At 41.1% G+C, this 26,846-nt stretch overlaps 1 protein-coding gene across 1 annotated transcript; it reads right to left on the bottom strand.

The window, feature by feature from the left end:
* Positions 1–1,838: 1,838 nt before the first annotated feature.
* On the bottom strand, positions 1,839–26,641 carry PRSS38 (serine protease 38). The gene is given in 7 exon segments (XM_059062408.1): positions 1,839–2,093; positions 2,570–2,635; positions 2,637–2,713; positions 25,254–25,525; positions 26,114–26,129; positions 26,132–26,275; positions 26,470–26,641. Coding segments are annotated over 7 exon segments (1,002 nt in total).
* Between the last annotated feature and the right edge of the window lie 205 nt (positions 26,642–26,846).

Here is a 26,846-nt window from a genome sequence, read left to right on the forward strand (position 1 = left end):
CATACCGCGGAGCGGCTGGGCCCGTGAGCCATGGCTGCTGAGCCTGTGCATCTGGAGCCTGCGCTCCGCAAAGGGAGAGGCCACAACAGTGAGAGGCCCGTGTACCACAAAAAAAAAAAAAAAAAAAAATGTTGTTTGTTAATCTTTTATCAGGATTTTTTCTAATTGACAAGTTGGATTGTCTTAATTGTTTTCTGTGTGATCAGTTTTTGTCTTCACAACACTCTCCTCCCTTGTCTGTGTCTGGAACAGCATGGACAGCATTGGAAAAATCCTGTGGTTGAAGGCCTGATATGATTCCCAAGGAAGCCATCTCAGCTAAGGACTTTTACTAGGATGGAGAATTTTTTCTTAAATTTCCCCATTTCTCCTATGGAAACTGGTCTCTAGTCTTCTGTCTCTACTGAGGTTAGTTTTGGTAAATTAGTTGTTTCCTAAAAGGTGATACTTTTCATTTTGAATTTATTTATATAGAGGTGTACAATATCTCTTATGATTTCTTAAATTTCCTGTGCTTAATTGTCATTTCTTGTTTTGTGTATTTTTGGTCTTACATTATACCTTTTTTTGTGTGTGGCTGCATTGGGTCTTCGTTGAGGTGCACGGGCTTCTCACTGCAGTGACTTCTCTTGTCGTGGAGCATGGGCTCTAGGTGCACGGGCCTCAGTAGTTGTGGAGTGTGAGCTCAGTAGTTGTGGCTCACAGGCTCTAGAGTGCAGGGTCAGTAGTTCTGGCGCACAGGCTTAGTTGCTCCGCAGCATGTGGGATCTTCCCAGACCAGGGCTCGAGCCTGTGTCCCCTGCATTGGCAGGTGGATTCTTAACCACTGCACCACCAGGGAAGTCCCATCACATTATACCTTCATTATATTCAAGATTTCTTTTCCTGCTTCTTGATTTTTTTCAAAATCTATATTTCTTTTTTTTAACATCTTTATTGGAGTATAACTGTTTTACAATGGTGTGTTAGTTTCTGCTTTACAACAAAGTGAATCAGTTATACATACATATGTTCCCATATCTCTTCCCTCTTGCATCTCCCTCCCTCCCACCCTCCCTATCCCACCCCTCTAGGTGGTCACAAAACCCCGAGCTGATCTCCCTGTGCTATGCGGCTGCTTCCCACTAGCTCTCCACCCTACGTTTGGTAGTGTATATATGTCCATGCCACTCAAAATCTATATTTCTAAAATGCTAGTTTTAGTGTTTTCTGATGTTTGGCTATTGATTTCTGCTTTTATCTTTTTTAGTTTCCTTTGTGTGTCTACTCTCAGCTCATGTTTTCCATTCTCCAAATTAGATGTTTGAATATTTGAAACTCTTTGATATTGAGAGGTCTAAGTTTTTAAGATGACGACTTTCCCTTTGCCCTGGCTTTGGTCACACCCTGGATTCTATATCCAGACACCAGGGTTTGTATGGCTATCCTTTCTAGAGAGGCTGCAGTTTGGTTTATCCTTCTCCTCTCACCCTTCTGCCTGTCATTCTGATAAGACAGGGTGATGAACATACTGTGTGCATGAGGGGGCCTGCACTCTGGGTAGAAAGATGAACATAGGACTTCTGGGACACTTGCTTTGTAAATATTTAATGTCTTACCAAATCTCAGGTGCCCAGAGCACTCAACCAATGTGCTCTGCTCTCCCATATACCCCCGCCCTTCTGTGATGAGACCAGCCTCTGCCTTCCTGGGTGTGGCCCTGGTCAGCCTCCTCTTGGACCTCGCATGTGGGCCTGGCTGATTGCCCTCACCTTGCTCAGGTGTGTGAAGACTTGGGCTGGAGCTGGGTAGGAACAGAGGCATGCAGCCATGAAGAAGCTGGATGAGGGCTGTGGTCCTTACAACGTTGACAGGACAGCCGGCGAGGTCACAAGGACATTGATGGCAGCCCCTGCAGTGGAGGAGAGGGTAGGGAGTGGCTGAAGAGGTAAGGGTGTGTTTTCTACGTGATAATGAATCCATTCTGAGAAAAAGGAGACTCGGGCATAAACTGCAGGATACATAGGGTATGTGCAACTATGCCCCCAGCTCACTACTCCAATTTGCATCCAGGTGTGGTTGAATTCATAGACAAGAGGGCCCCCAGAGTCATCCTGGAGAAAAGAGGAGTTTCTTGTGAACTGGGAGTTTGGGGCCTCCTGCATGAGGGTGGCCCAGTGCCAACACTGTGGGATGGGGCCAGGATCCTGCCACTCATGCAGCCCCACCTTGTCAGTGGGGAGGCCCTGCTGCAGGCAAGCAGTGTTCACTGCACTGTCCTGCAAGTAGAGGGTGGGTGCTATGGAGTGACAGTCAGCAGGCATGGCCCCTGGGCAGACGTGGAGCCCTGGGCTGCTCTGGCCAGCACTGGGGTCCACAGGGCCTGACTGAGGTCTGTGTTCCATTTGCACATAAGCTACCCTGTGGCCTCCCACTCAACTCATGGCTGAGTGGAGATGTACTTCTGATCCCTACAGCAGTCAGGTGGTCTGGGACCACCTACCCAACTGGTAGAAGTGCCCCCAGCTTAAAGCAGATGGAAGATCTGAAATCCCTGGGCTTAGCCTCCCGCCCCCACAGTGGGTTGTACCTCACATGCAGTCTTCATGTCCCTGAGGTCCCCCGCACACAGCATGTCCGGCAGAATGTACGACGTTGTGTCCATAGAGCAGCTGGCATAGGGGCAATGGGACCAGAGGGAGCTGCACCTCCTGCAGCTTGTCTGAAGTGTCTCCTGTCAGAAACGAGTGCAGGCCCAGTGAATGGTCTTCTCACACCTGTTCCGCAGGGCACACCAAGCCCCAAGCCCTAGTGGGCTCACACTGGAGTTCCTTCTCTTGCTCCCACCCTCCACATGGCTCCTTTCTCTGCAAGGAGGACTCAGGCTTTGGTCAATAAAGTTTAAACATGTGTCACATGATACTTCCTAAGAGAGATGTAAGAGCCAGGACTTGGTTCAGCCCATTACATTCCCATTGCCGTGGCTCAAGTGCAAACAGCTCCATCAGCTGAGTCCCTGGGTGAGATTGAGCAGATGACACAGAGTGTGTGCAAGAAAGTAGCCTCCAATTTTTGTGGGTTGTCACTCCATGTGTCCTTGTCTATGCCAATGGATATAGTAATTGCTCCCAGAAAACTTGCACTTTCCTGACCAATGTGCATGTGGGCCTGCTGTGCCTGGAAAGAAGCTGTTCTCACGGGTTAAAGACTCAAACGATTGGGTATCAAGTGGGGGCATGTATTTGGGGATGGCATAGCCTGCAGTAGGTGGAGAATCAGTTTTAGAGCTAACGAATGTGTACCTCAAAGGAAGAAAATGGGAAGCAGAATATCAGCAGTGTTTGCGGTTGCTGCTGTGTTGGCAAGTTAATATCAGGAGAGGAGCCATAGAAGAATTAGATGATTGCAAATAGGAATGCAGAGCAATAGAAGGAGTCAAAAAACTCAGGGTTGGGGATGCTGGAGAAGCAACAAAGTAAAACACAGTTAGGAAATACTTTTAACTACTAAGCCAGCTAAAAATCTACCTGAGGCCTTTCATTGTGCCCACAGTGGGGTGACTGGGAGTGAACTTCCCTCTACCATAAGCTAGCAGTAAACATGTCTACCCAGCAGGCAATTATTTCCCATTGGACCTGAGTCAGGGCAGGGCTGTGGCCCCTGAGAAAAGAGAACAGATGAGGCAAGGTCTGCAAGGGCCCCATCATCCTGCCTGGGGCACACTCCAAGCTGTGTCATGAGGAGGAGCACAGGCAACTGGAATCCGCAAAGGCAGATGCCAGAAGGAGGATGCTCCAGAGAAAAGGATCCTAGAGGGAACACAAGGGACCTCAGTGCCCCCGGTCTGCCGTTGGACCCCGAGCCATGTGTTCAGAATGTACAATTCCACAGGAAGGGCAGAGTGGCCAGGTTAGACTTCACAGTTCCAAGAGTCAAGAGTCAAGAGTGGAGAGTCTTGTGGAGCAACCAAGACATTGAGTGAAAACAGTGTAGATGCAGGGTAAAATATCCCTTACACAGATGCCAAGGCCCACATGGAACCAGGTGGACAGAGGGCCAGATGATGAGCTCTGCACAATTATTAGCACAGCACAAAGGAAGAGGTGTATCACAGAAGTGGAAGGGAGAAGTCAGCTGGCTGTAATTTCAATGAGTTCTTCAATTGTGGGCTAGTGTGCCAGTTCAGAATGATGAGAAATCAGACAAGAGGAGGATTGCACTCACTGGTAGGTCTTTCCCTTAGGTCTACACTAGCAGCTCATGAAATATACTTGGGGCACGGCAGGGGTCCATAGAGAGGGCACCTCAGTGCAGGTGTTCAGAAAATGACCACATACCACTGGGGACCTGTAAGAACACAGCTTGCTTCCCTACTCACATGTGGAACAGAAGCCTTCTACTGGTTGTGGGGGGGGGCACCACATACTCCTGCCCGCAGGACCTGGTACAGGTGGACTATTCTGGAGGAAGAGTAAAAACAAGCCCTACATCCCAGGAAAATCTGAGGTGCCAAGAGCCCACATCAGTAACATGAGAGGTCTGCTACCATGAGGGCAGGGTCTAGATCCTCTCAGAGCCATCACAGATACAAAGCAGAGCTTAGCTGCCCCGAAGGTAGAGTAGTGGTGCACAGAGGTCCATTTCCAAATCTAAGACCCACAGCTCTGCCTGAGGCTGAGGCTGGATCAGGGGATCAAGTTTCCTCCTTCTCAATAGCAGCCAGTAATGAATACCAAGAACAGCAATTTCCTTCTGGAGGGCAAGCAAAATGTGCTGTGGATGTACAGAGATGAGAAGTGAAAGGTGAAGCAGGAACAGAGAAACACCCCAGGTCTCACACAGATCACAGCATTGCAGCAGCCCACCATGGAGGGACCTGAGGTCTCTGGTGCTCTGAAGTCAGTAAGAGCAACAAGAGAAGCCACAACCCAGCTCAAGTTCTCACTAGCCTGAATCAGCACTGCCCCACCCTACTAATGCTTTGGCAGAAGAAGAATGCCTATTTTGGGGTACAGAGACTTTAGTCTTAAATATTCTTCTATAATGTCTAACATTCAACCAAATATTAAAAGATACACATATATACACACACACACGCACAGACACAAAGGTATGGGGAAGGTGGGAAAAAAACACTGGACTCACTGTCAAGAGATAAAACATTGAACACAGGCCCAGAAATGACCAAAATGTTGAAAGTATATTTAAGGAACATTAAAATAACTATGATTAATATGTTGAAGAAATTATTAAGAAGTAAACAACAAGCATGAAAAAAGTGAAGAATTTAGGCAGAGATATGGAAACTATTAAAAAACAGGACCAATTGGAAATGCCAGAAATACACATTATCAGAGATTTAAAAATTACTTCAATGGGTGTATCAGCAGACTGGACACAAATGAGGAAAAAATCAATGAATGTGAAGATAGATTAATAGCTATTACCCATGCTGAACCACAAAAGGAAAAGAGTGGGGAATAAAGCAAAACAGAGCAATTAAGAACTGTGGGACAATAGCAGTGTAACATATGTGGAATTATTCCCAGAAGAAGAGGGTACAGGGGATAAGAAATATGTGGAGATATAATGACCAAGAAATTTCCAAAATTAAAGACTATAATAACCAGAGATTCAAGAAGTTCAGAGAGCCCCAGGCCGGAATAAAACAAGCAAACACATACACTTAGAAACATCATAGTCAATGGAATTCCCTGGTGGGGAAATATTTCATACAGAAGATCACGAGTAAGAGTTACAAGTTTCTCATCAAAAACTATACAAGCCAGAATAAAATGAAGCAGCCTCTTGCAAAGCAAAATAAAACCAGAGAACTGTTTACCCAGAATTCTATATCTAGAATTATCTTTCAAAACTGAAGGTAAGGGCTTCCCTGGTGGCGCAGTGATTGAGAATCCGCCTGCGGATGCAGGGGACACGGGTTCGTGCCCCGGTCTGGGAAGATCCCACATGCCGCGGAGCGGCTGGGCCCGTGAGCCATGGCTGCTGAGCCTGTGCGTCCAGAGCCTGTGCTCCGCAACGGGAGAGGCCACAACAGTGAGGCCCGCATACCACAAAAGAAAAAAAAAAAAAAAACTGAAGGTAAAATAAAGACGTCTTCAGACAAAGAGATCTGTAACTCTTATTCATTGCTGACAGTGTAAAATTGTACATACATTTTGGAAAATCCTCTGTAGTTTCTCAGAACTGCATAACTAAGTAAACACATTGTCATGTATGTGCCCAAGAGCAATGAAAGCTCATATGTAGAGAGAGTTATAAGAGAATGTTCATAAGAGTTTTGTTCACAATAGCCCCAAACTGAAGCAATCCAAATTCAGTCAACAGAAGAATAGACAAATGAATTTTGGTATTTATGTGATTAAATATTCCTCAACAATAAACAAAAAGGAACTAATGATACATGCAAAACATGAATAAATCTTACAAACTATATTGAGCAAAAGGGTACTGTAATTCCATTTATATAAAGTCCAAAAACATAAAACTCATTAATGAGGACAGAAATGAGAACAATACTTACCTTAGAAGAAAGAGTTTGGCTGCAAAGCAGTAAGATAACTTTCTGAGATTATTAAAATGTTAAACATATTGATTTGAGAGTTTCATGAATGTTTATACAGAAAAAGAAACAATTCTAAAAGCTAAAAAAAAGACGAGAGAAGCTCACTGAAGAACATTCAATGAAGAGTTGAGTGAGTGGAAAACGGTGTGGTCTTGTGAGCTGAGTATCAGAGAGTTCTTTTTGTTGGTAATTTTCAGAGGTTTGCTGGTGTGGAATAGGAGAAGAAGGAAATAAAGAAGAAATATGTATTGTATTGAAGTCAGAACCCATATATTGTTATCTAAACGACCTAAATAAAGATGGGGCTACTTTCTAGTTATTTTTGGTTTCTTGGCCTTGACTGAGAAACTGCAAAACTTCATTAGGTGGCCCTAGGTTTACTTGGATCACTTTTGATTTGTGCATCCTAGAGCATGTTCTTGCATTCTAGATGGTTTTCTCACTGAGTTCTGCTGAAGGAAGGCCATAATACTTCAGTTGTATCTTGAATGAAGGGTAAGTCAGGCCCAGGGTCTCATACAGGATGAGAAGATATATAAAGGCAGCTTCCAGCTAGAAGAGAATAGAAAGTGCCATTCTTTTATTTAGGTCTAAGCTTCCCAATCTGTGGCCTTAGTTCCTGAGGGGTAGTGGATTCTCTGCCCTGGAATCCATGTATATACCATGATTGTCTGTGAGAGATTTGTGGAGAGGGTCCTGGGAGATGGCCAAGCAGGAAACACTAGGAATCTCTCTCCCACCAGGACAACTGCACTGGCAGAATTTGTCTGATGTAAGTATTTTGGAACTCTAGAATCTGTTGAAGGCTTGGAGGGTAAATTGCAGTCAACTTTAGTCAATTTCAACTCTTACTACAGTAACAGCTACACACCCCCACCCCTGGGACAGGTGACTGTACACATATTCCTGGAGAGCTTGCACACAGCATGTGAGAGCCAAGGTGAGCAAAGAAGACCCTGTCCTCTGTATATTGGGGATCTGTGCTTTGATTGCTGTTCTGATCACAGAGGTACACACAAAGAGGGAGGCAGCCATTGTTGTTGCACCTCTCCCAATGTCACAAGCACCTCCTGCTCCAGCTGAAGTGACTTCTAGGGAATTTATGTGGCCATGGCCCTTTTCTCCCTTCATTTTTCACTTTTCTTTTTTGGGATCCAGACATTAAAGACTAGGACATTCAAAAGCAACTGAATATATGGGGAAAATTAGAAAGTAACCATGCATGCCACACCCAGGTAAAGGTTCAGAAAAAACATAAGATCTCAACCTCAAACTGGTCCTCTGCACAGAGACAGCCTACAACAATCACTAACACACACAAATTTTTTTAAACCCAGCAAACCCTGGGTAAGGGGGAGGATCTGATTTCCATAGCTACCACATTGTTAGATTAAAATGTCCAGTGTTCGACAAAAAACCACAAGACATACAGAGAAACAGGAAATGGCTCAATCAAAGGAAAAATATAATTAACAGAATCTGTCCCTGAGAAAGGCATAAAGGAAGATGTATTAGATAAACTTTAAAACATGGTCTTAAAGATGCTCAAAGAACTAAAAGATGTGGAGAAAGTCAAGAAAATAATGTGTGAGCAAAGTGGAACTATCAACCAAGATAGAAAATCTAAAAACAAAACAAAAAGGAACTCTGAAGCTGAAAAGTGCAATGACTGAAATGAAAACTTCACTAGATGGATTCAAAGGCAGCTCTGAGCAGGCAGGAGAAAGAATCAGTGAATTTGAAGATAGGGCAATGGAAATTATTGAGGTTGAGGAACAGAAAGAAAAAAGATGGAAGAAAAGCAAACAGAGCCTAAGGGACCTGTGGGACACCATCAAGAAGCCAACGTACACATTATGGGTGTCCCAGGAGAAGAGAGAGATAAAGGGGCAGAAAGAGTATTTTAAGAAATAATAGCTGAAAATTTTGCAAATTTAATGAAAGATATAAATATAAAAATCCAAGGGGCTCAACAAACTCCAGGAAAGATGAATTCAAAAGGATCCACACTGAAACACATTATAATCAAACTTCCAAAAGCCAAAGAATGAATTCTGAAAGCAGTAAAAGAGAAGAGAATCACCACATACAAGGGATCCTCAATAAGATTATCAGTATATTTCTCATCAGAAACTTTGGAGACCAGAAGACAATGGACAGATATAATTAAATTGATAAAAGAGAAAAACTGTCAAACCAAGAATTTTAATCTGGCAAAACTGTCTCTCCAAAGGGGGGGGGGAACCAAGCTATTCTTAGAAATTCCTAGATAAACAAATGTAGAGTGGGTTTGTGACCACTAGACTTGCCATGCAAGAAATGCTCAGGGGAGCACTGCAGGTAAAAAGAAAGGACACTAGACAGTAACTTAAAGGCATATGAAAAAATGAAGATCTCAATAAAAATAAATACATTGTTAGTGATAAGAGCCAGTATTATTGTGACAATGTTTTGTAACTGCACTTTTTGTTCTCTACATGATTTAAAAGACCAATGCATTTAAAAGAATTGTTAGTTTATGATTGGGGGAACAAAATGTATAAGATATAATTTTGTGACATCAACAACCAAATTGGCTGTGGATGGAACTCTAAAGGAGCAGAGTTTTTGTATGTTATTGAAGTTAAACTGTTGTAAATTCAAATTAGAATGTTAAAGGTAATCCCCAAGATAATCACAAAGAAAATAGGTATAAAATATACACAAAAGGAAAGAAAAGAAAGTTAAACATTTTACTACAAAAAAATCGACTAAATACAAAAAAATAGTCATGCAGGAAATTAGAGACAAAAAAAGCTATGGGGCATATAGAAAACTAGTATCACAATGACAGAAGTAAGTCCCTCCTTATCAATAATTACTTTAAATCTAAATAGACTTAAACTCTCCAATCAAAAGACAGATATTTTCAGAATGGATTAAAAACACATGACCTAACTATATGATGACTACAAGAGTCACTTGAGATCCAAAGGCACAAACAAGCTGAAAGTGAAAAACTGGAAAAAGATAGTTCATGCAAATAGTAACCAAAAAAGAGTAGGAGTGGTTATTATAATATAAGAAAAAAAAATAGATGTTTAAATCAAAAAAGTTTATTAGACAAAGAAGGACATTACATATTAATAAAAGACTCAAAACAGCAAGAAGATATAACAAGTATAAATATTTACATCAAAATATATGAAGCAAAAACTGACAGAATTCAAGGGAGAAATAGAAAGTTCTACAATAATATTTACAGACTTCTATACCTCTCTCACAATAATGGATAGTACAATCAGACATAAGAGAAGCAAGGAAACAGAGGACTGAACACAATAAACCAACTAGATATAATAGACATATACAAAACATTCCACCCAACAACAACGTAAACATTTTCCTCAAGTACACATGGGACATTTTCCAGGAGAGACCATATTTTAGGCCACAAATTAAATCTCAATAGATTTTAAAATATTGATAGGTTGAAAATTTCATGACATTGGATTTGTCCGTGATTTCTTGGCTATGACACCAAAGGCACAGGTAACAGAAGAAAAAATAGACAAACTGGACTTCATGAAGATTTTAAAATTTTGTACATGAAAAGACACTATCCACAGTTGCCTTTTTAAGGCAACCTACAGTCTAGGAATAAATATTTGCAAATCATATATCTTATAAGTTATTAGCATCCAAAATATATAGAAACTCCTAAAACTCAACAATAAAAAACCCCAAACAACCCAATTCCAAAATGGGCAAAGAACTCAAATAGACATTTCTCCGAAGAAGACATTTTAATGGCCAATAGACACACGAAAAGATGCTCAACATGCACATCAAAACTGCAATGAGATACCACTACACACCCACAAGGATGGCTACCATCAAAACACAGAAAACAACAAGGGTTGGCAAGGGTGTGGAGAAATTGGAACACTTGTGCACTCTTGGTGGGAATACAAAATGATACAGCTACTAAGAAAAACAGAATGGAGGTTGCTCAAAAAATTAAAAATAGAATTACCATTTGACCCAGTATTTCCATTTCTGGGTATATACCTAAAGAGTTGAAAGCAGGGGCTAAAATAGCTATTTGTACATCCATCTTCATACCACCATTATTCACAATAGCTAAAACATGGAAGCAGCCCAAGTGTTCACTGACTGATGAATGGATTACCAAAATGTGGAGTATGCACACTATGGAATATTATTAAGCCTTCAAAAGGAAGGAAATTTTGTAGGCCTAAATAGACATTTCTCCAAAGAAGACATACAGATGGCCAACAGGCACATGAAAAGATGCTCAACATCGCTAATCATTAGATAAATGTAAATCAAAACTACTGGTGGGGCTTCCCTGGTGGCGCAGTGGTTGAGAGTCTGCCTGCCAATGCAGGGGACACGGGTTCATGCCCCAGTCTGCGAAGATCCCACAAGCCGCGGAGCAGCTAGGTCCGTGAGCCATGGCCACTGAGCCTGTGCGTCCGGAGCCTGTGCTCTGCAAAGGGAGAGGCCACAACAGTGAGAGGCCTGCGTACCACAAAAAACAAACAAACAAACAAAAATACTGGTGTATCACCTCACACCAGTCAGAATGGCCATTATTTAAAAGACTACAATAATAAATGCTTAAAAGGTGTGGAGAAAAAGGAACCCTCCTATACTGTTGGTGGCTTCAGCCACTATGGAGAACAGTATGGAGGTTCCTTAAAAAACTAAAAATAGAGTTAGCATATGATCCTGCAATCCCACTCCTGGGCATATACCCAGAGTAATTCGAAAAGATGCATGCACCCCAATGTTCATAGCAGCACTATTTACAATAGCGAAGACATGGAAGCAACCTAAATGTCCATTGACACACGAATAGATAAAGAAGATGTGGTATATATACACAGTGGAATATTACTCATTCATAAAATGAATGAAATAATGCCATTTGCAGCAACATGGATGGACCTAGAGATTATCATATTAAGTGAAGTAAGTTAGACAAAGACAAATATCATATATCACTTATATGTGGAATCTAAAAAAATGATACAAATGAACTTATTTATAAAATAGAAACAGACTCGCAGACATGGAAAACAAACTTATGATTACCAAAGGGGATAGTGGGGTGGGGGAAGACAAACTGAGATATATATACTATTATATATAAAATAGATAAACAAAGACCTACTGTATAGCACAGGGAACTATATTCAATATCTTTTAATAACCTGTAATGGAAAAAAATCTGAAAAAGAATATATATATATATATATATATATATATATATATATATATATATATAGTTTAATGGGTATACAGTTTCAGATTTACAAGATGAAAAGAATCCTGGGGATGGGTGGTGGTGATGGTTGCACTCACACCAATGTGAATGTATTTAACACCACTGAACTGAACACTTAAAAATAGTTAAGGTGGTAAATTTTATATTTTGTATTTTAACATTTAATATTAATGTATTTAATATTAATATTTAATATTAATGTATTTTAACACATTAAAAAAAAAGATTTGTGCTAAGATGTTCCCTCAAATGAGAAGACCCAAGAGGGTCAGGATCATAAAGCAGATACAAGTTACAGTGTTCTAATTTCCCTATTTGAGAGATGTTTACATATGTATGCATTACATTATTACAAAAAAAACACAAAGAGGATCACGTATGAACCAATGAATAATAATTTTTGGACCAAGAATTAGGATGACTCCCATTCTCTGCCCCTGATGGCCAAAGAAAGCAAGATAGACAGATACCAGACATATGAAATGACACTGGATGTCTGATAAGGGAGAGAGGACTCGGATGAATTTGGGAAAGGTCTTCTAGAATGAAAGTACCATAGACAATGCATATGATCTGGGCTTACAGAGATCATGGGTGTGCATCCCCCCATTCCCCTGCAGAGGTTGGGGTGCAGACATTTGTAAGATAAACCTGGGGGACAAGAAATGTTGCTAGGAGATGAGTGGTCCTGGTTTCAGAGTAAACTGAATTTGAGCATTGGGTCAATCATTTCCTGAATGAGGTTAAAAATGAGACTACTGAAAAGTATGTTGGAGGATTACTGAAGGTTTAAAGCAACAATAATGTCAATATAGTGTGCAGAAGTAAAATATAGAACAATAGCATAAGGAATTGAAGGGGGAAATGGAGTTATACTATGTTAAGTGTTTACCTGTTAAGCAGTAAACTATAAATTGAGGGGAAATGAATTTCATTAATGAATCCAGTTCTCCATACTTTCCTACATATATGCCCTTTGCCATATGTCTTTGCAGTCACTCCCATTGAGAAGTGTAATGTATTTTCTCAGTCCTTAGGTCTGAATTTTGCCACATGACGTGCTTTGTCAATGGGATTTGAGCAGACATGTTGCAAGCAAAGGCTTCAAAAAGTGTTATGTTTCTCCCATAATTCAAAGAGTCATGTACAACAATGTTCATTGCAGCACTATTTACAATAGCCAGGACATGGAAGCAACCTAAGTGTCCATCAACAGATGAATGGATAAAGAAGATGTGGCACATATATACAATGGAATATTACTCAGCAATAAAAAGAAACGAAAGGGCTTCCCTGGTGGCGCAGTGGTTGAGAATCCGCCTGCGGATGCAGGGGATACGGGTTCGTGCCCCGGTCCGGGAAGATCCCACATGCCGTGGAGCGGCTGGGCCCGTGAGCCATGGCTGCTAAGCCTGCGCGTCCGGAGCCTGTGCTCCGCAAAGGGAGAGGCCACAGCAGTGAGAGGCCCGCGTACCACCAAAAAAAAAAAAAAAAAAAAAAGAAACGAAATTGAGTTATTCATAGTGAGGTGGATGGACCTAGAGTCTGTCATACAGAGTGAAGTAAGTTAGAAAGAGAAAAACAAATACCATATGCTAACATATATATATGGAATCTAAAAAAACAGTTCTGAAGAACCTAGGGGCAGGACAGGAATAAAGACGCAGACGTAGAGAATGGACTTGAGGACACTGGGAAGGGGAAGGAGAAGCTGGGGCGAAGTCAGAGAGTAGCATTGACAAATATACACTACCAAATGTAAAATAGATAGCTAGTGGGAAGCAGCTGCATAGCGCAGGGAGATCAGCTTGATGCTTTGTGACTGCCTAGAGGGGTGAGGTATGGAGGGTGGGAGGGAGATGCAAGAGGGAGGGGATATGGGGATATGTGTGTACATATATCTGATTCACTTTGTTATACAGCAGAAACTAACACAACATTATAAAAATTATACTCCAAAAAGATGTTTAAAAAAAGGTGTTGTGGGGCTTCCCTGGTGGCGCAGTGGTTGAGAGTCCGCCCGCCGATGCAGGGGACATGGATTCATGCCCCGGTCCGGGAGGATCCCACATGCCATGGAGTGGCTGGGCCCGTGAGCCTTGGCCGCTGAGCCTGCACGCCCGGAGCCTGTGCTCCGCAACGGGAGAGGCCACAGCAGTGAGAGGCCCGCGTACCACAAAAAAAAAAAAAAAAAAAAAAAAGGTGTTGTGTTTCTCCACCACTGCCTGTGGACATTTTCTGGCCAGCCTGCTGGACAGTGAAAGATGCATGTATCAGAGTCTAGCACTCCAGCTCAGTCGGTCACAGGCCAGCCCATAGAGAGACAACCATCAGATACACAGGCAAGCTCAGCCATAACCAGAAGGACCACACAGCTCAAGACCTGTACATGTAAAAGTGTTGCCAGTCTAGGCTAAAAGGAAGTGTGATGTTTGAAATGTCGAAAAGGCTCTGGGCCCCAGGAGAGGCTGGGAAATTTTCTCAATGTGGTATTTTTCAAGGCCCTTTTAAGAAGTAGCCAAGGAGCAGGATATCTCAGAGAACAGTGCCAAGAGCCATGGAAAACAATGAGTCATTCAAAATCTTAGCAGGTTTATTGTAGAAATTGGGGAACTAATTCTAAAATTCATATGGAAATGCAAAGGACCCAGAATGCCCATGATAATCTTGAAAAAGAGAAACAACTGTGGAGGATGTGTAAGACCAGACTCATCATAAAGTTATGGTAAACACAGCACTGTTGTACTGGAGAGATCCATGTGGCAGAATAGTAAGCCTGGAAGTAGACCCACACACATACGGTCACAAGATGTTTGACAAAGGTGCCAATACAGGTCAGTGGGAAAAGGCGATATTCTTCACAAATGGTGCTAGAGCAAGTGAATATCAATATAGAAAAAAGTGAACCTTGTTTTTTTTCCTCATATCACATGCAAAATTTTAATTTTAGATGGATCTTATAACAAAGGTAAAAATTAAACTCATAATGCTTCTAGGATAAATGGAGAAATTATCTTCATGAGCTTACAATAAGCAAACTTCATAAGCAGGATACAAAGGACCCTACATGTAAAAGAAAAAAAAACCTAGCCATAGTCTAGCAGAGAATATTTACTTACCTATCAAAGTACATGTATCTAGAATATATTAAAAATTCTACAAATCATAAAACCTCAAGAAGCTATCACGACACAATGATCAGCATAGCTAAAGTGAAAAAGACTGACACTATCAAGTGTTGGCAATGATGTGGAGCAACCAGCACTCTCATACATTGGTGATGGGAATATAAAAAGTCACAACCAGTTTATAAAGCTGTTTGGCAGTTTCTAATAAAGTTAAATTTACCCCACCCTATAGCCAACACATTCTATTACCAAGTATATCCCCAAGATAAACAAGTCCAGGGCTTCCCTGGTGGCGCAGTGGTTGAGAGTCCGCCTGCCGATGCAGGAGACACGGGTTCGTGCCCTGGTCCGGGAAGATCCCACATGCCGCGGAGCAGCTGAGCCCGTGAGCCATGGCCGCTGAGCCTGTGTGTCCGGAGCCTGTGCCCCGCAACGGGAGAGGCCACAGCAGTGAGAGGCCCGCATACCGCAAAAAAAAAAAAAAACAAGTCCATATGTTCACAAAAGGACTTATACAATAATATTTGTTGTAGACTTTTTCATATGACCTAAAAACTGGGGACAACTCAGATGTCTATCTAAAGGAATATGGATAAAAGAAATTTTGCCAAGTTCATACAATGGAAGATTGAATGACAGAAAAACAAGATGACTACTGATATGAACAACAATGTGGATGAATCTCACAAAGAGTAAGATGAAGGAAAGAGAAAAAAGAATACATGCTACATGATATCTTAAACATGAAGTTTAAGGCAAAGCATATCTAAGAATCCACTGCCAAATCCAAGGTCATGAAGATTTACTCCTATTTTTTCTTCTAAGAGTTTTACATTAACTCTTAAATTTAGGTTGTTAACCCATTTAAAATTTTGTGTATGGTGTGAGATGGGGGTCCAACTTCATTCTTCTGAATGTGGATATTCAGTTGTCCCACCATCATTTGTTGAACAAACTATTCTTTCCCCATTTAATGGAGTGGACCCTTGTCAAAAGTCAATTGGCTATAGATGTATGCATTTATTTCTGGGCTTTCAATACTATTCCACTGATCTATATATCTATTCTTATGCCAGTACCACATTGTTTTGATTATTGTAGCTTTGTAGAAAACCTTGAAATCAGGAAGTGTGAGTCTTTCAACTTTGATCTTTTTCAAGACTGTTTTGGCTATTCAGGTTCTCTTTCAAGTCCATAGGATTTTGAGGATCAGTTTTTCCATTTCTTCAAAATGTTGGAATTTTGATAGAGACTGTACTGAATATGTAGATCACTTTGGGGAGGCTGACATCTTAACAATATTAAGTTTTCCAATTCAGGAACGTGACTTGCCTTTACATTTATTTAGGTCTTGTAAAATTTCTTTCAGCGATGTTTTGTAGCTTTCAGTATTCCAGTCTTTCACTTCCTTGGATAAATTTATTTATAGGTAATTTTCTTTTTGGATGATATGGAATTGTTTTCTTAATTTCCTTTTTCAATTGTTCATTAATATGTATAGAAACTGATTTTTGTGTGTGTTGATCTTGTGCCCTGCAAATTTGTTGAATTTGTTTATTGTCTGTCATCTGCAAAGAGAGATCGTTTTACTTCTTGATTTCCTATTTGGATGCCTTTCATTTCTTTTTATTGCCTAATGTGTCTGTCTAGAGTCTGGTACAATATAGAACACCAATGGTGAAAATGAGCATCCCGTCTTGTTCCTGATATTAGGGGTAAGTTCTCAGTCTTTCTTCACTGAGTATAATGTTAGCTGTGAGTTTTTCATAAATGCCTTTAATCATCTTGAAGAAGTACATTCCTATCCCTAGTTTTATGAGTGTTTCTTTAAATTATGAAAGGATGTTGGATCCTGTCAAATACTTTTTATCCATCATTTGAGATTATCATATTTTTTTTCCACTTTTTAATGTGGTATATTACATTGATCAATTATTGTGTGTTGAACCTCCTTTGTATTCCAGGAATAAATCCTACTTTGTTGTAGTGTATAATACTTCTAATATACTGTTGGATTCAGTTTGCTGGTATTTAGTTGAAGATTTTTGCATATATATTCATGAGGGATAGTACTCTGTGATTTTCTTTTCTTGTGGTATCTTTGTCTGCCTTTGGTGTCTGTGTAATGTTAGCCCCATAGATGAGCTCCTCTCCTATATTTTGGAGAATCTGAAAATAATTGGTGTTAATTTTTCTTAAAATGTCTGGTAGTATTCACAAGTGAAGTCATCTGGTCCTGGACTTTTCTTTGTCGAGAGGTTTTTGAATACTGATTCAATCTTTTTACTTGTTATAAGTCTATCCAGAATTTTTATTTTTTCTTGATTCAGTTTTGATAATTTGAGTGTTTATAGTAATTTTCCCATTTCATGTAAGTTACCTAATTTTTTGACATAGAATTCATTGTAGTATTATCTTATAATCCTTTTTATTTCTGTAAGGTCAGTTGTGATGTTCCCTGTTTCATTTCTGATTTTAGCTATTTATACTTTATCTTTCGTTTGTGTGTGTGTGGTCAGTCTAGCTAAAGTTTTTTTAACATCTTTATTGGAGTATAGTTGCTTTACAGTGGTGTGTTAGTTTCTGTTTTATAACAAAATGAAGCAGTTATACATATACACATGTTCTCATATCTCTTCCCTCCTGTGTCTCCCTCCCTCCCACCCTCCCTCTCCCACCCCTCTAGGCCATCACAAACCACCTAGCTGATCTCCCTGTGCTATGCAGCTGCTTCCCACTTAGTTAAAGTTTTGTTAATTTTGTCGATCTATTCAAATAATTTTTATTTCATTCACTCTAATTTTTTCTATTCTCTGTTTCATTTTTTTCTGCTCTAATCTTCATTATTTCCTCCCTCTTGCTACCTTTGGGTTTAGCTTGTTCTTTTTACAGTTCCTTAAGTCATAAAATGAAGCTATTTATTTGAGATCTGACTTCTTGTATAGCTACAAATTTCCATCTGAGTGTTGATTTCACTGCATTCTATACGTTTTGGTAATGTATTTTTGTTTTCATTCATCTCAAAATATTTTCTAATTTAATATGTGATTTTCCCTTTAATCCTTGTTTGTTTAAGAGTTGTAACATATTCTTTGGAAATAAGGAAAGTAAACCTAATTGAAAGAAGTATAATGCTAGGAATAAAGAAATTAGATTAACATGTGCATAAAGCCAGATAAGCATGTCCTGTATAAAGCAACAGTAAAAGAGAATAATCTTGATTGTATAAAAAAGATGGAATGAAAATACTGGAAAACAGTAACATACAAAATGGAAGTAACATATGAAATAATAAAACATATATGTTTATATTTATAAATATATGAAACAGGATATTTTTTCCTTTGGATAACATGTATAACTGAACATACATGAGTATATATGTTCATAACTCATTTATGTTCAGGTATGCATGTTAAAAATTTAAGAAGAGCTACAAGAAGATTGAAACTTGGAAATTTAACTTGCAGAACAGTAGACAGTAAAAAAGTAATATAGAAAATCAGGGACTTCCCTGGTGGCACAGTGGTTAAGAATCCACCTGCCAATGAAGGGGATGCGGGTTTGAGCCCTGGTCTGGAAAGATCCCACATGCCACGTGGCAACTAAGTCTGTGTGCCACAACTACTGAAGCTCCATTTTAGAGCCTGCGATCCACAACTACTGAGCCCGTGTGCCACAACTACTGAAGCCCACATGCCTAGAGCCCATGCTCCACAACAAGAGAAGCCACTGCAATGAGAAGCCCGTGCACCACAACGAAGAGTAGCCCCCACTCTCAGCAACTAGAGAAAGCCTACATGCAGCAACAAAGACCCAGCACAGCCAAAAATAAAATTAATTAATTTTAAAAAAGGAAATCAGTCTATTGGAAAGGGAGAATGACAGGGAAAATATTTAAAAGAAAGCAGCAAACAGACAGTACAAAATAATAATTTAGAAATAAGTTTACACATGGGATTTCTGGCTAGGATGGAGTGAAGAGGTCAGCAAACCCTTTCTCCAATAAGTATAAAACTGAACAAAATTATTTTAAAAAATTTCAGGGCTCCATAGGTCAAACAAAAGCAAAGGAAACTTGAGAGGTGCTTATTCATGAACAACTGGTGGAATTTTGGGTAACAATGGCAAAAGTCTGACCTAGTTGTCTGGGGCTTCACCACCCTTGACACCCCTCTATCTCTGCTCTGTCACTGTGGTAGTTTTACCTTGGTAGGGCTGGCTGGGAAAGCAGTTTTTCTGCCAGAGGGAGAGAACTTGATTTGGAGGGGACAGCTGAAAAAAAACAACACTTTGCACTGTCATTTAAAGTATATAGATTTGTAGGAAATGAGTAAGGAAGACCTAAAGCAGTGTTGGTCTGAGACTGTCAGTCTGGGTGAGGTGAACAGTGTCTCTGATGGGAATTTATGGGGACTCTGGAAATAAGAGAGCAATAGAAAGGCTAGATAAATCTCCACTGATCCCTGGGATGACTGTGTAACTATATGTATAAACATGGAGGCACCAGTGGGCTCACTGAAAAGTAAAAGCTGAGGCAGACTCAAGAGTCACACAGACTCTAAATATGTTCACCAGCCTCCACACAAAACCCACTGTCAAAGGTGGAAACCTTAGAAGTTTGAGATGCCCAAATCATTGGCTAACCAATGAGATATTAAGACACAGTGGTGACACTTAGGAAGCCAGAATAAAAATAATAAATATAAGAATTAAGAATTAAAAAATGAGCACAGACCTCAGCAACTACAAACGACAAGAGAGATTCTGCAAACTAAGTCCAGGCAAATTACTCAAAGCAAAAGAAAGCAAAACCTTCAGGGAAAATCAGAATCCAAAGTTCTTATAATATTTTATGTATGTCCAATTTTCAACAATAAAAATTCTATGCAAAAAAATAGGAAAGTATGACCCATATTCAGGAAAAAACAAGTCAATATATAGAAGCTCTGTGTGGCCCCAGGTGTTGATTTTAGTTGATAAATATTTCAAAACAGTTGTTATAAGTATGTTTAAAGAATTTTTTAAACTACATTTAAAAAATTAAATGAAAATATCATGATAATGAGTCAACACATAGGGAATCTTAGCAGAAATACAAAAACTATTAAAAAAGAATGAAATGGAAATTCTAAAGTTGAAAAGTTCAGTAAGAAATATTAATAATTCAGTAGGTTGGATCAACAGAAGATATGAGATAGCAGAAAAAATAGTGAAATTGAAGCTAGATTAGTAGAAGTTATCTAATTTAAAAAATAGAGCATAGACTTCCCTGGTGGTGCAGTGGTTAAGAATTTGCCTGCAAATGCAGGGGAAATGGGTTTGAGCCCTGGTCTGTGAAGATCCCACATGCTGTGGAGCAACTAAGCCCATGTGGCACAACTACTGAGCCTGCGCTCTAGAGCCCATGAGCCACAACTACTGAAGCCCATGTGCCCAGAGCCTGTGCTCCACAACAAAGACAAGCCACTGCAATGAGAAGCCCATGCACTGCAATGAAGAGTAGCCCCCACTCACAGCAACTAGAGAAAGCACAAGAGCAGCAATGAAGACCCAATGCAGCCAAAAATAAATTAATTCATTTTAAAAAAAGAATACAGCAAAAAAAATGAAGAAAAGTGAACAGACCCTAGAGACCTATGGGAACCATGAAGCACATCAACACACATGTAACAAGACTGCCAGAAAGAAGGGAAAGGAGAGAGGTGAGAAGAGGAGAGGAAAGAGAGAGAAAGGGAGAGGGGGGAAGGGAGAGGGAGAAGTGCAAAAAAAATTTGAAGAAAATGTGGCCCAAAACATCCTGAATTTGACCAAAAAGAATCTTCATATCTGAGAATCTCACTGAACCTCAGGAAGGATAAACACATCTAGACACAATATGATTAAACTCCTGAAAACCAAAGACAAAAGAAAATCCTGAGATCAATAAGAGAAAAGCAACCAATTACATGGTGATAAACAGTATGGTTAATAGTTGACTTCTCACCAGAAACAATGAAAGCCAGAGGCAGTAGAACAACAGACTCAAAGTGTTGAAAGAAAAAACCCTTCAAGGAAGAATTCTGTATCCAACAGAACTATCCTTCAGACATGAAGATGAAATCAAAATATTCCAAGATAAATAATGTATAAACATATGTATCTATTATAGATTTTCTTTGTGGTTAACATGTGGTCAGCATTATGTAATGCTTCTATATATATATACATGATTATTTTACATTGCTGATTTTTTATTTTCAAATACATTTTAACAACACTGCATTTTTACTCCCCTTTCTTCAAGATTACTGTTTTTGACATCATATTTTACTTCTTTTTGTTTTGTGTATTCCTTAACTACTTATTGTGGATAGAGATAGTTTTGTTACTTTCATCTTTTAACCTTCTTACTAGCTTTGTATGTGGTAGATTTACTATCTTTACTGTATATTTGCCTTTACTGATGAGTTTCTTCCTTTCATAATTTTCATGTTCTAGTTGTGGCTCTTTTTCACTTAGAGAAGTCCTTTTAACATTTCTTGTAAAGCTGGTTTGGTGGTGCTGAACTCTTCTAAGTTTTCTTGTCTGTAAAACTTTGGATCTCTCCATCATATCTGAATGAATGCCTTGACAGGTAGATTATTCTTGGTTGTATGTTTTTCCCTTTCACTCTTTAAATATACCGCCATTCCCTTCTAGCCTGCAGAGTTTTTGCTGAAAAGTCAGCTGATAGCCTTATGGGAGTTCCCTGTATGTAACTTGTTGCTTTTCCCTTGCTGCTTTTAATATTCTCTCTTTATCTTTAATTTTTGCCATTTTAATTACAATGTGTCTTGGTGTGGTTGATCCTGTTTGGGACTCTGTGCTTCCTGGACCTGATGTCTGTTTCTTTTCCCCAGTTAGGAAAATTTTCAGCTATTATATCTTCACATATGTTCTCTGCCTCTTTCTCTCTCTCTTCTCATTCTGGGACTCCTATCATGCAACTGTTAGTATGCTTGATGTTGTCCCAGAGGTCTCTTAAACCATCCTCATTTCTCTCTATTTTTTCTTATTTCTGTTCTGTTCAGCTTCATTGATTTCCACTACTCTGTCTTCCAGCTTGCTGATCCATTCCTCTGTATCATCTAATCTATTGTTGATTCCTTCTAGTGTATTTTTCATTTCAGTCATTGTATTCTTCATTTCTATTTGGTTCTTCTTTATATTTTCAAATTCTTTGTTAAAACATCTAACTGCTCGCTCTGTTCATCCATTCTTCTCCTGAGTTCTTTGATCATCTTTATGATCATTACCTTGAACTCTGTTGGGTAGATTGCCTATCTCCACTTCACTTAGTTCTTCTTCTGGGGTTTCATCTTGTTCCTTTATTTGGAATATGTTCCCCTGTCACCTCATGTTGACTAATTTGCTGTGTTAATATCTATGTATCTGGTATGTTGGTTACATTTTCCAACCTTGGATAAATAGCTTTTTGTAGGAGACAGTCTATGCATCCCAGCAGTGTAATCCCCTCTTGTCACCAGAGCTATATGCTCTAGTGATTCCCCCTATGTTGGCTGTGTGGGTCCTCCTGCTGTGGCAAGCTGAGTGCTGAGGATTGTCTGGTAGGCATGGCTGACCCCCAGTCAGATTGGTTGCCAGGCCCTGCTTTTTGTGGAGGCTGCCAACTGGTTGTTGGTGCCAGGTCATGAGGTGGCTGCCTGAGTAACACTGTGGGGTCCTGATGCTAGTGCTGGCTCACTCGTGGACAGAGTCAAGGTTCTGGTGTGGGTGGTTGTGGGGTCAGGATTCTTGGATCTAGTGTTGGCTTACTGGTGGGTGGGGCTGGATCCCAGGTGGATGGCTGAGGAGTCCAAGATATCTCAGAGCTGGTGTTGGCCTGCTGGTGAGTTGGCTGCTTCCTACAAGATAGGATGAAAGGCTGTAGTGTTTCTGGGGATGGTATACACCTGGTGGTGCATGGGCCAGGGGCCAGGAGATCCTGGACCTGGTGTCTGCCCACTGGTAGGCAGAGCCAGGTCCTGGGGTTTCTCATTGCAGATCCTAGGGGCCCCAAATCATGTGTATTTCTCTGCTGGTGTGCAGTGCTCAAGCCCAGCTTGTCTCAGGGCTGGTGCCAGCTTGATGGTAGGTGAGCTGGATCCTGCCATAGCAGGCTGTGTGTCTGCAGTTGTCCTGGGCATGCTGTCCACCCACTTGTGGGTGAGGCTCATCCTGAGGCCAGAGCCAGCTCACTGATGGGTAAGGCCAAGCCCCAGGGGTTCCTGGAGCTTGTGCCTCCCCACTGGTGGATGGAACTGTGTCCTGGTGACTCTGGCTGCAGGGCCTTGTGTGCCCTGGGTGTACTGCCTGCACAGTGACATGTGGGGCCAGGTCCTGAGCCATCTGGTGGACAGGGCCATGTCCAGTGGTGGCTGTTGTCTCAGGAAGTCTTAAGGCAACCTGTCTATTGGTGGATGGGCCTGTATCCAACCTAGCTAGTTGCTAGAGTTGAGGAGTCCCAGTACTGGTGACTATAGGCTGGTGGGCAAGGGCAGGGCTGAGTTCTGAGGCTAATAAGCTAGATGGAGGATTCCAAAATAGCACTTGTCAACACAAGTGTCCATGTGGTAGAAAAAGCTCCCCAAAATGGTGCCACCAGTGTCTGTGTCCCTAGGGTGAACTCCAGTTGCCTCCTTCCTCTCTGGGAGACCCTCTTAGATCAGTAGGTGGGACTGACCCAGGCCCCTTTCAAATCACTTCTTCTGCTCTGGGTCCTGGAGCATGTAACATTTTGCATGTGCCTTTTAAGAGTCTTTATTTCTCACAGTTTTCTGGGTCTCCCCAAAATAAGCCCTGTTGGCCTCCAAAACCAAATATTCCTGGTGCATGACCTCAGGACTGGGGAGCCCAATGTGGGGCTCAGACCCTTTACTCCTTGGGGAGAAGCTCCATATTTGTAATTATTCTCCTGTTTATGGGTCACCCACTCAAGGGTATAGGTCTTGAATATACTATGACTTTGCCCCTTCTATCCATCTCTTTGTGGTTCCTTCTTTATATTTTTAGTTGTAGAAAATTTTTTCTGGTGGATTCCAGTCTTTCTCATCAATAGTTGTTATATCAGTAGTTGTAATTTTGGTGCTCCAGTGAGAAGAGGTGAGCTCAGGGTCTTCCTATTCTGCCATCTTGGCTATATCTCCCTAACTCTGGTCTCTGTCTTTTTATTTGCGAGTTTAAACCATTTACATTTAAAGTAATTACTGATAAGGAGGAACTTGCTTCTGTCATTTTGCTACTTATTTTCTACATGCCCTATAGCTTCCCCTCCCTCATTTTCTTGTATTCCTGTCTTCTTTGCATTTAGTTGATTTTTTGTAGTGAAATGTTTAAATTCCTTCTTAATTTCCTTTTGTGGTTACCATGGGGGCTACATTTAACATTTAAAGTTTTAACATTCTAATCTGAATTTATATCCACTTAACTGAAATAATGTTTTTTTACTTAAGTCAACCAGATATGAAACTTTCTTAAACTAGTATAAGATATCAATATGAAATCTCCAAACCAAGCCACAGACTTAATAGTAAACCATTAGAAGCATTTCCATTAAAATAAAAAACAAGAAAAGGAGACCTAGCAACATTTCTACTAGAGGTTCTAACCATTGCAATAAGAAAAATAAATAAAAGATAAAATATAGGAAAGGAAGTGATGAAACAATCTTTATTTGAAGAAAATATGATATTTAAAAATCTAGAACAATTAAATAATCAACTGACAAAATATTATAAATGAGTACTATATGGTGGCTGGAAACAAGATCAATGCACAGAAATCAACAGCTGTGTCTGATTAGCAAATGCAATTAAAAGTAATCTTTTAAATAACCTTAAAATTCTAAATTATGCAGATTTAAACCTAGAAAAAAAGTGCAAGGCTTTTATGGATAACTAGAATAACTAAAATGTTTTTTCATAGATTAAAAAAAATTATCTCTAAATTAAATTTAAAATCTTAAGAAAACCTATGCTTGGAAATTTTTGTTCTCAGTATACTAAATATTAATTCCACATTCAAAGTAGATGTAACTACTTCTCTGTAAACAACAAAGCCTGCCAGGAGTAAAACAAAATTCTACATTGACAGAGAAACAAATAGTGATTGATGGATAGGGATTCCAATCCTCAGATATTTGCAACCCCTTAATGGACAGAACATGTTCTCTCCTGTAATGTCATAGAGCCATCATCCCTTCCACAAGCTCCAATAATGGGATCCACCCTGCACTTTGTTTTCTTACCTTGTTGGGAGATGGATCCTCATCCTGTAGCCCAGCAAGAAAGGTTTGAAAGAGTCACATCCGGAGGTGCAATACATATGGGAAGCACAGAGTCGGAAAACACAATGCGAGTTTTCAGCTGCACCAGAGCGATGTCACCTCCACCAGGATGGTACACTTCATATGTGGGGTGTATGATCACCTTATTCACCTCAAACCATTGGGTGTGATTGCCTGCAACCCTGAGGTCCACAAGGCCCACATACATATCAAATGCTTCAGTGATCTTGTTCCTGTAGGGACAGAGGACAAAGGCATAGTGGTTCAAGCACCTTGCACCTGGGAAGAGGAGCTTCCATGAGATCACAGGCTCAGGGAGTCCTGGAGCATGGCAGCCTGGGTATCCAAGCTCTCAGCCAGGATGTGGAAAGCAAGCCCTTCCAGCACATTAGAGACCTGACTGTCTGGCAGAATTGCTCCCAACAAAGTCCTGACCTGAGTCCATGGAGGATTCAGGGATCCACCAAGACCTGCTGGACAGCCCAGGATGGTGAGCTTGTCAGATGTACAATGAGCTGCCAATGAAGATAAGTCTTTCATCACCTCTCATCCTGTGATTTGTCCTCTCTTCTCTCCTCTCATCCTAAGATGTGGCTCCTCTCCTCACCTCTCATCCTATTTTGTGGTTCCACACCTTTCTGGAAGAGCTGAGGGCCCTAAAGGAACCCTCAGCCCTGTGCAAGAGACTGTAGTGGATGGAGCTGTGTGCTGGGTCCCACTCTCTCCCCTGCCTCCAAGAAGTCCCAGTCCTATGTGACCCACGTGGTTGGTCTTGCAGTCCTAGACCTCCATGGGAATGGTATCCAGCACTGCCCACTCACCTGTCAAAGCAGTGGCGGCTGACAGGATCCAGTATTCATCAATGATGGACCCACCACAGATGTGGAAGCCTGCATAGTGCACACTGACCTGCCACGGCCACTTTTTCTCGAGGGTATCCACGCCTCCCATGATCTTCCCCTCCATATGATGCTGGCCACAAGCTGAGGAAAGAAGGACAGAGTATGCGAGTAGCAGTGGCACCAGGGCAGGCCTGGCCACAGGCAAAGCCAAGGAGGATGAGTGGGAGGAGGGAAAAGGGTGAGGGCCGCGGAACACTGTGTTTCCACCCTTGGGGGGAGGAAGTCCGGGATTCACTGCAGGGACCACCGCCAACCCGGGCTTGGAGGGGTCCTACCCACATCACGGCTAAAGGCGACCCCCTCACTGGCAGGGTGCCTGTGGGCCGTGGCTGCAGCCAGGGTGTGAGGCAGGAGAAACAGGAGCTTGAGGAGGCTCGGGGTCCTGGACTCTCCAGGCCCAGTGCGAGGGCCGGTCAGAGCAGCGGCCATGAGGTGGGAGTACCTCATGGATACGAGGCTAGAGCACACAACTTGTGACGGCACAAACATGCGACAGTGCCCAGGCACACGATGGCATTAAAGCGCGACAGCAAAAACACCAGCTCTCTCACTCCTCAGCTGGGAGCCAGCTCTCAATGGTCCTCCCCTCCATCACCCCCCAACCCCGCTATGGCTGGCTCGCTGTGGTCTCACTCCCTAGAGGGTAGTCAGT

Source organism: Kogia breviceps, chromosome 4 (assembly GCF_026419965.1).
Source record: "Kogia breviceps isolate mKogBre1 chromosome 4, mKogBre1 haplotype 1, whole genome shotgun sequence".
Classification (NCBI taxonomy): domain Eukaryota; kingdom Metazoa; phylum Chordata; class Mammalia; order Artiodactyla; family Physeteridae; genus Kogia; species Kogia breviceps.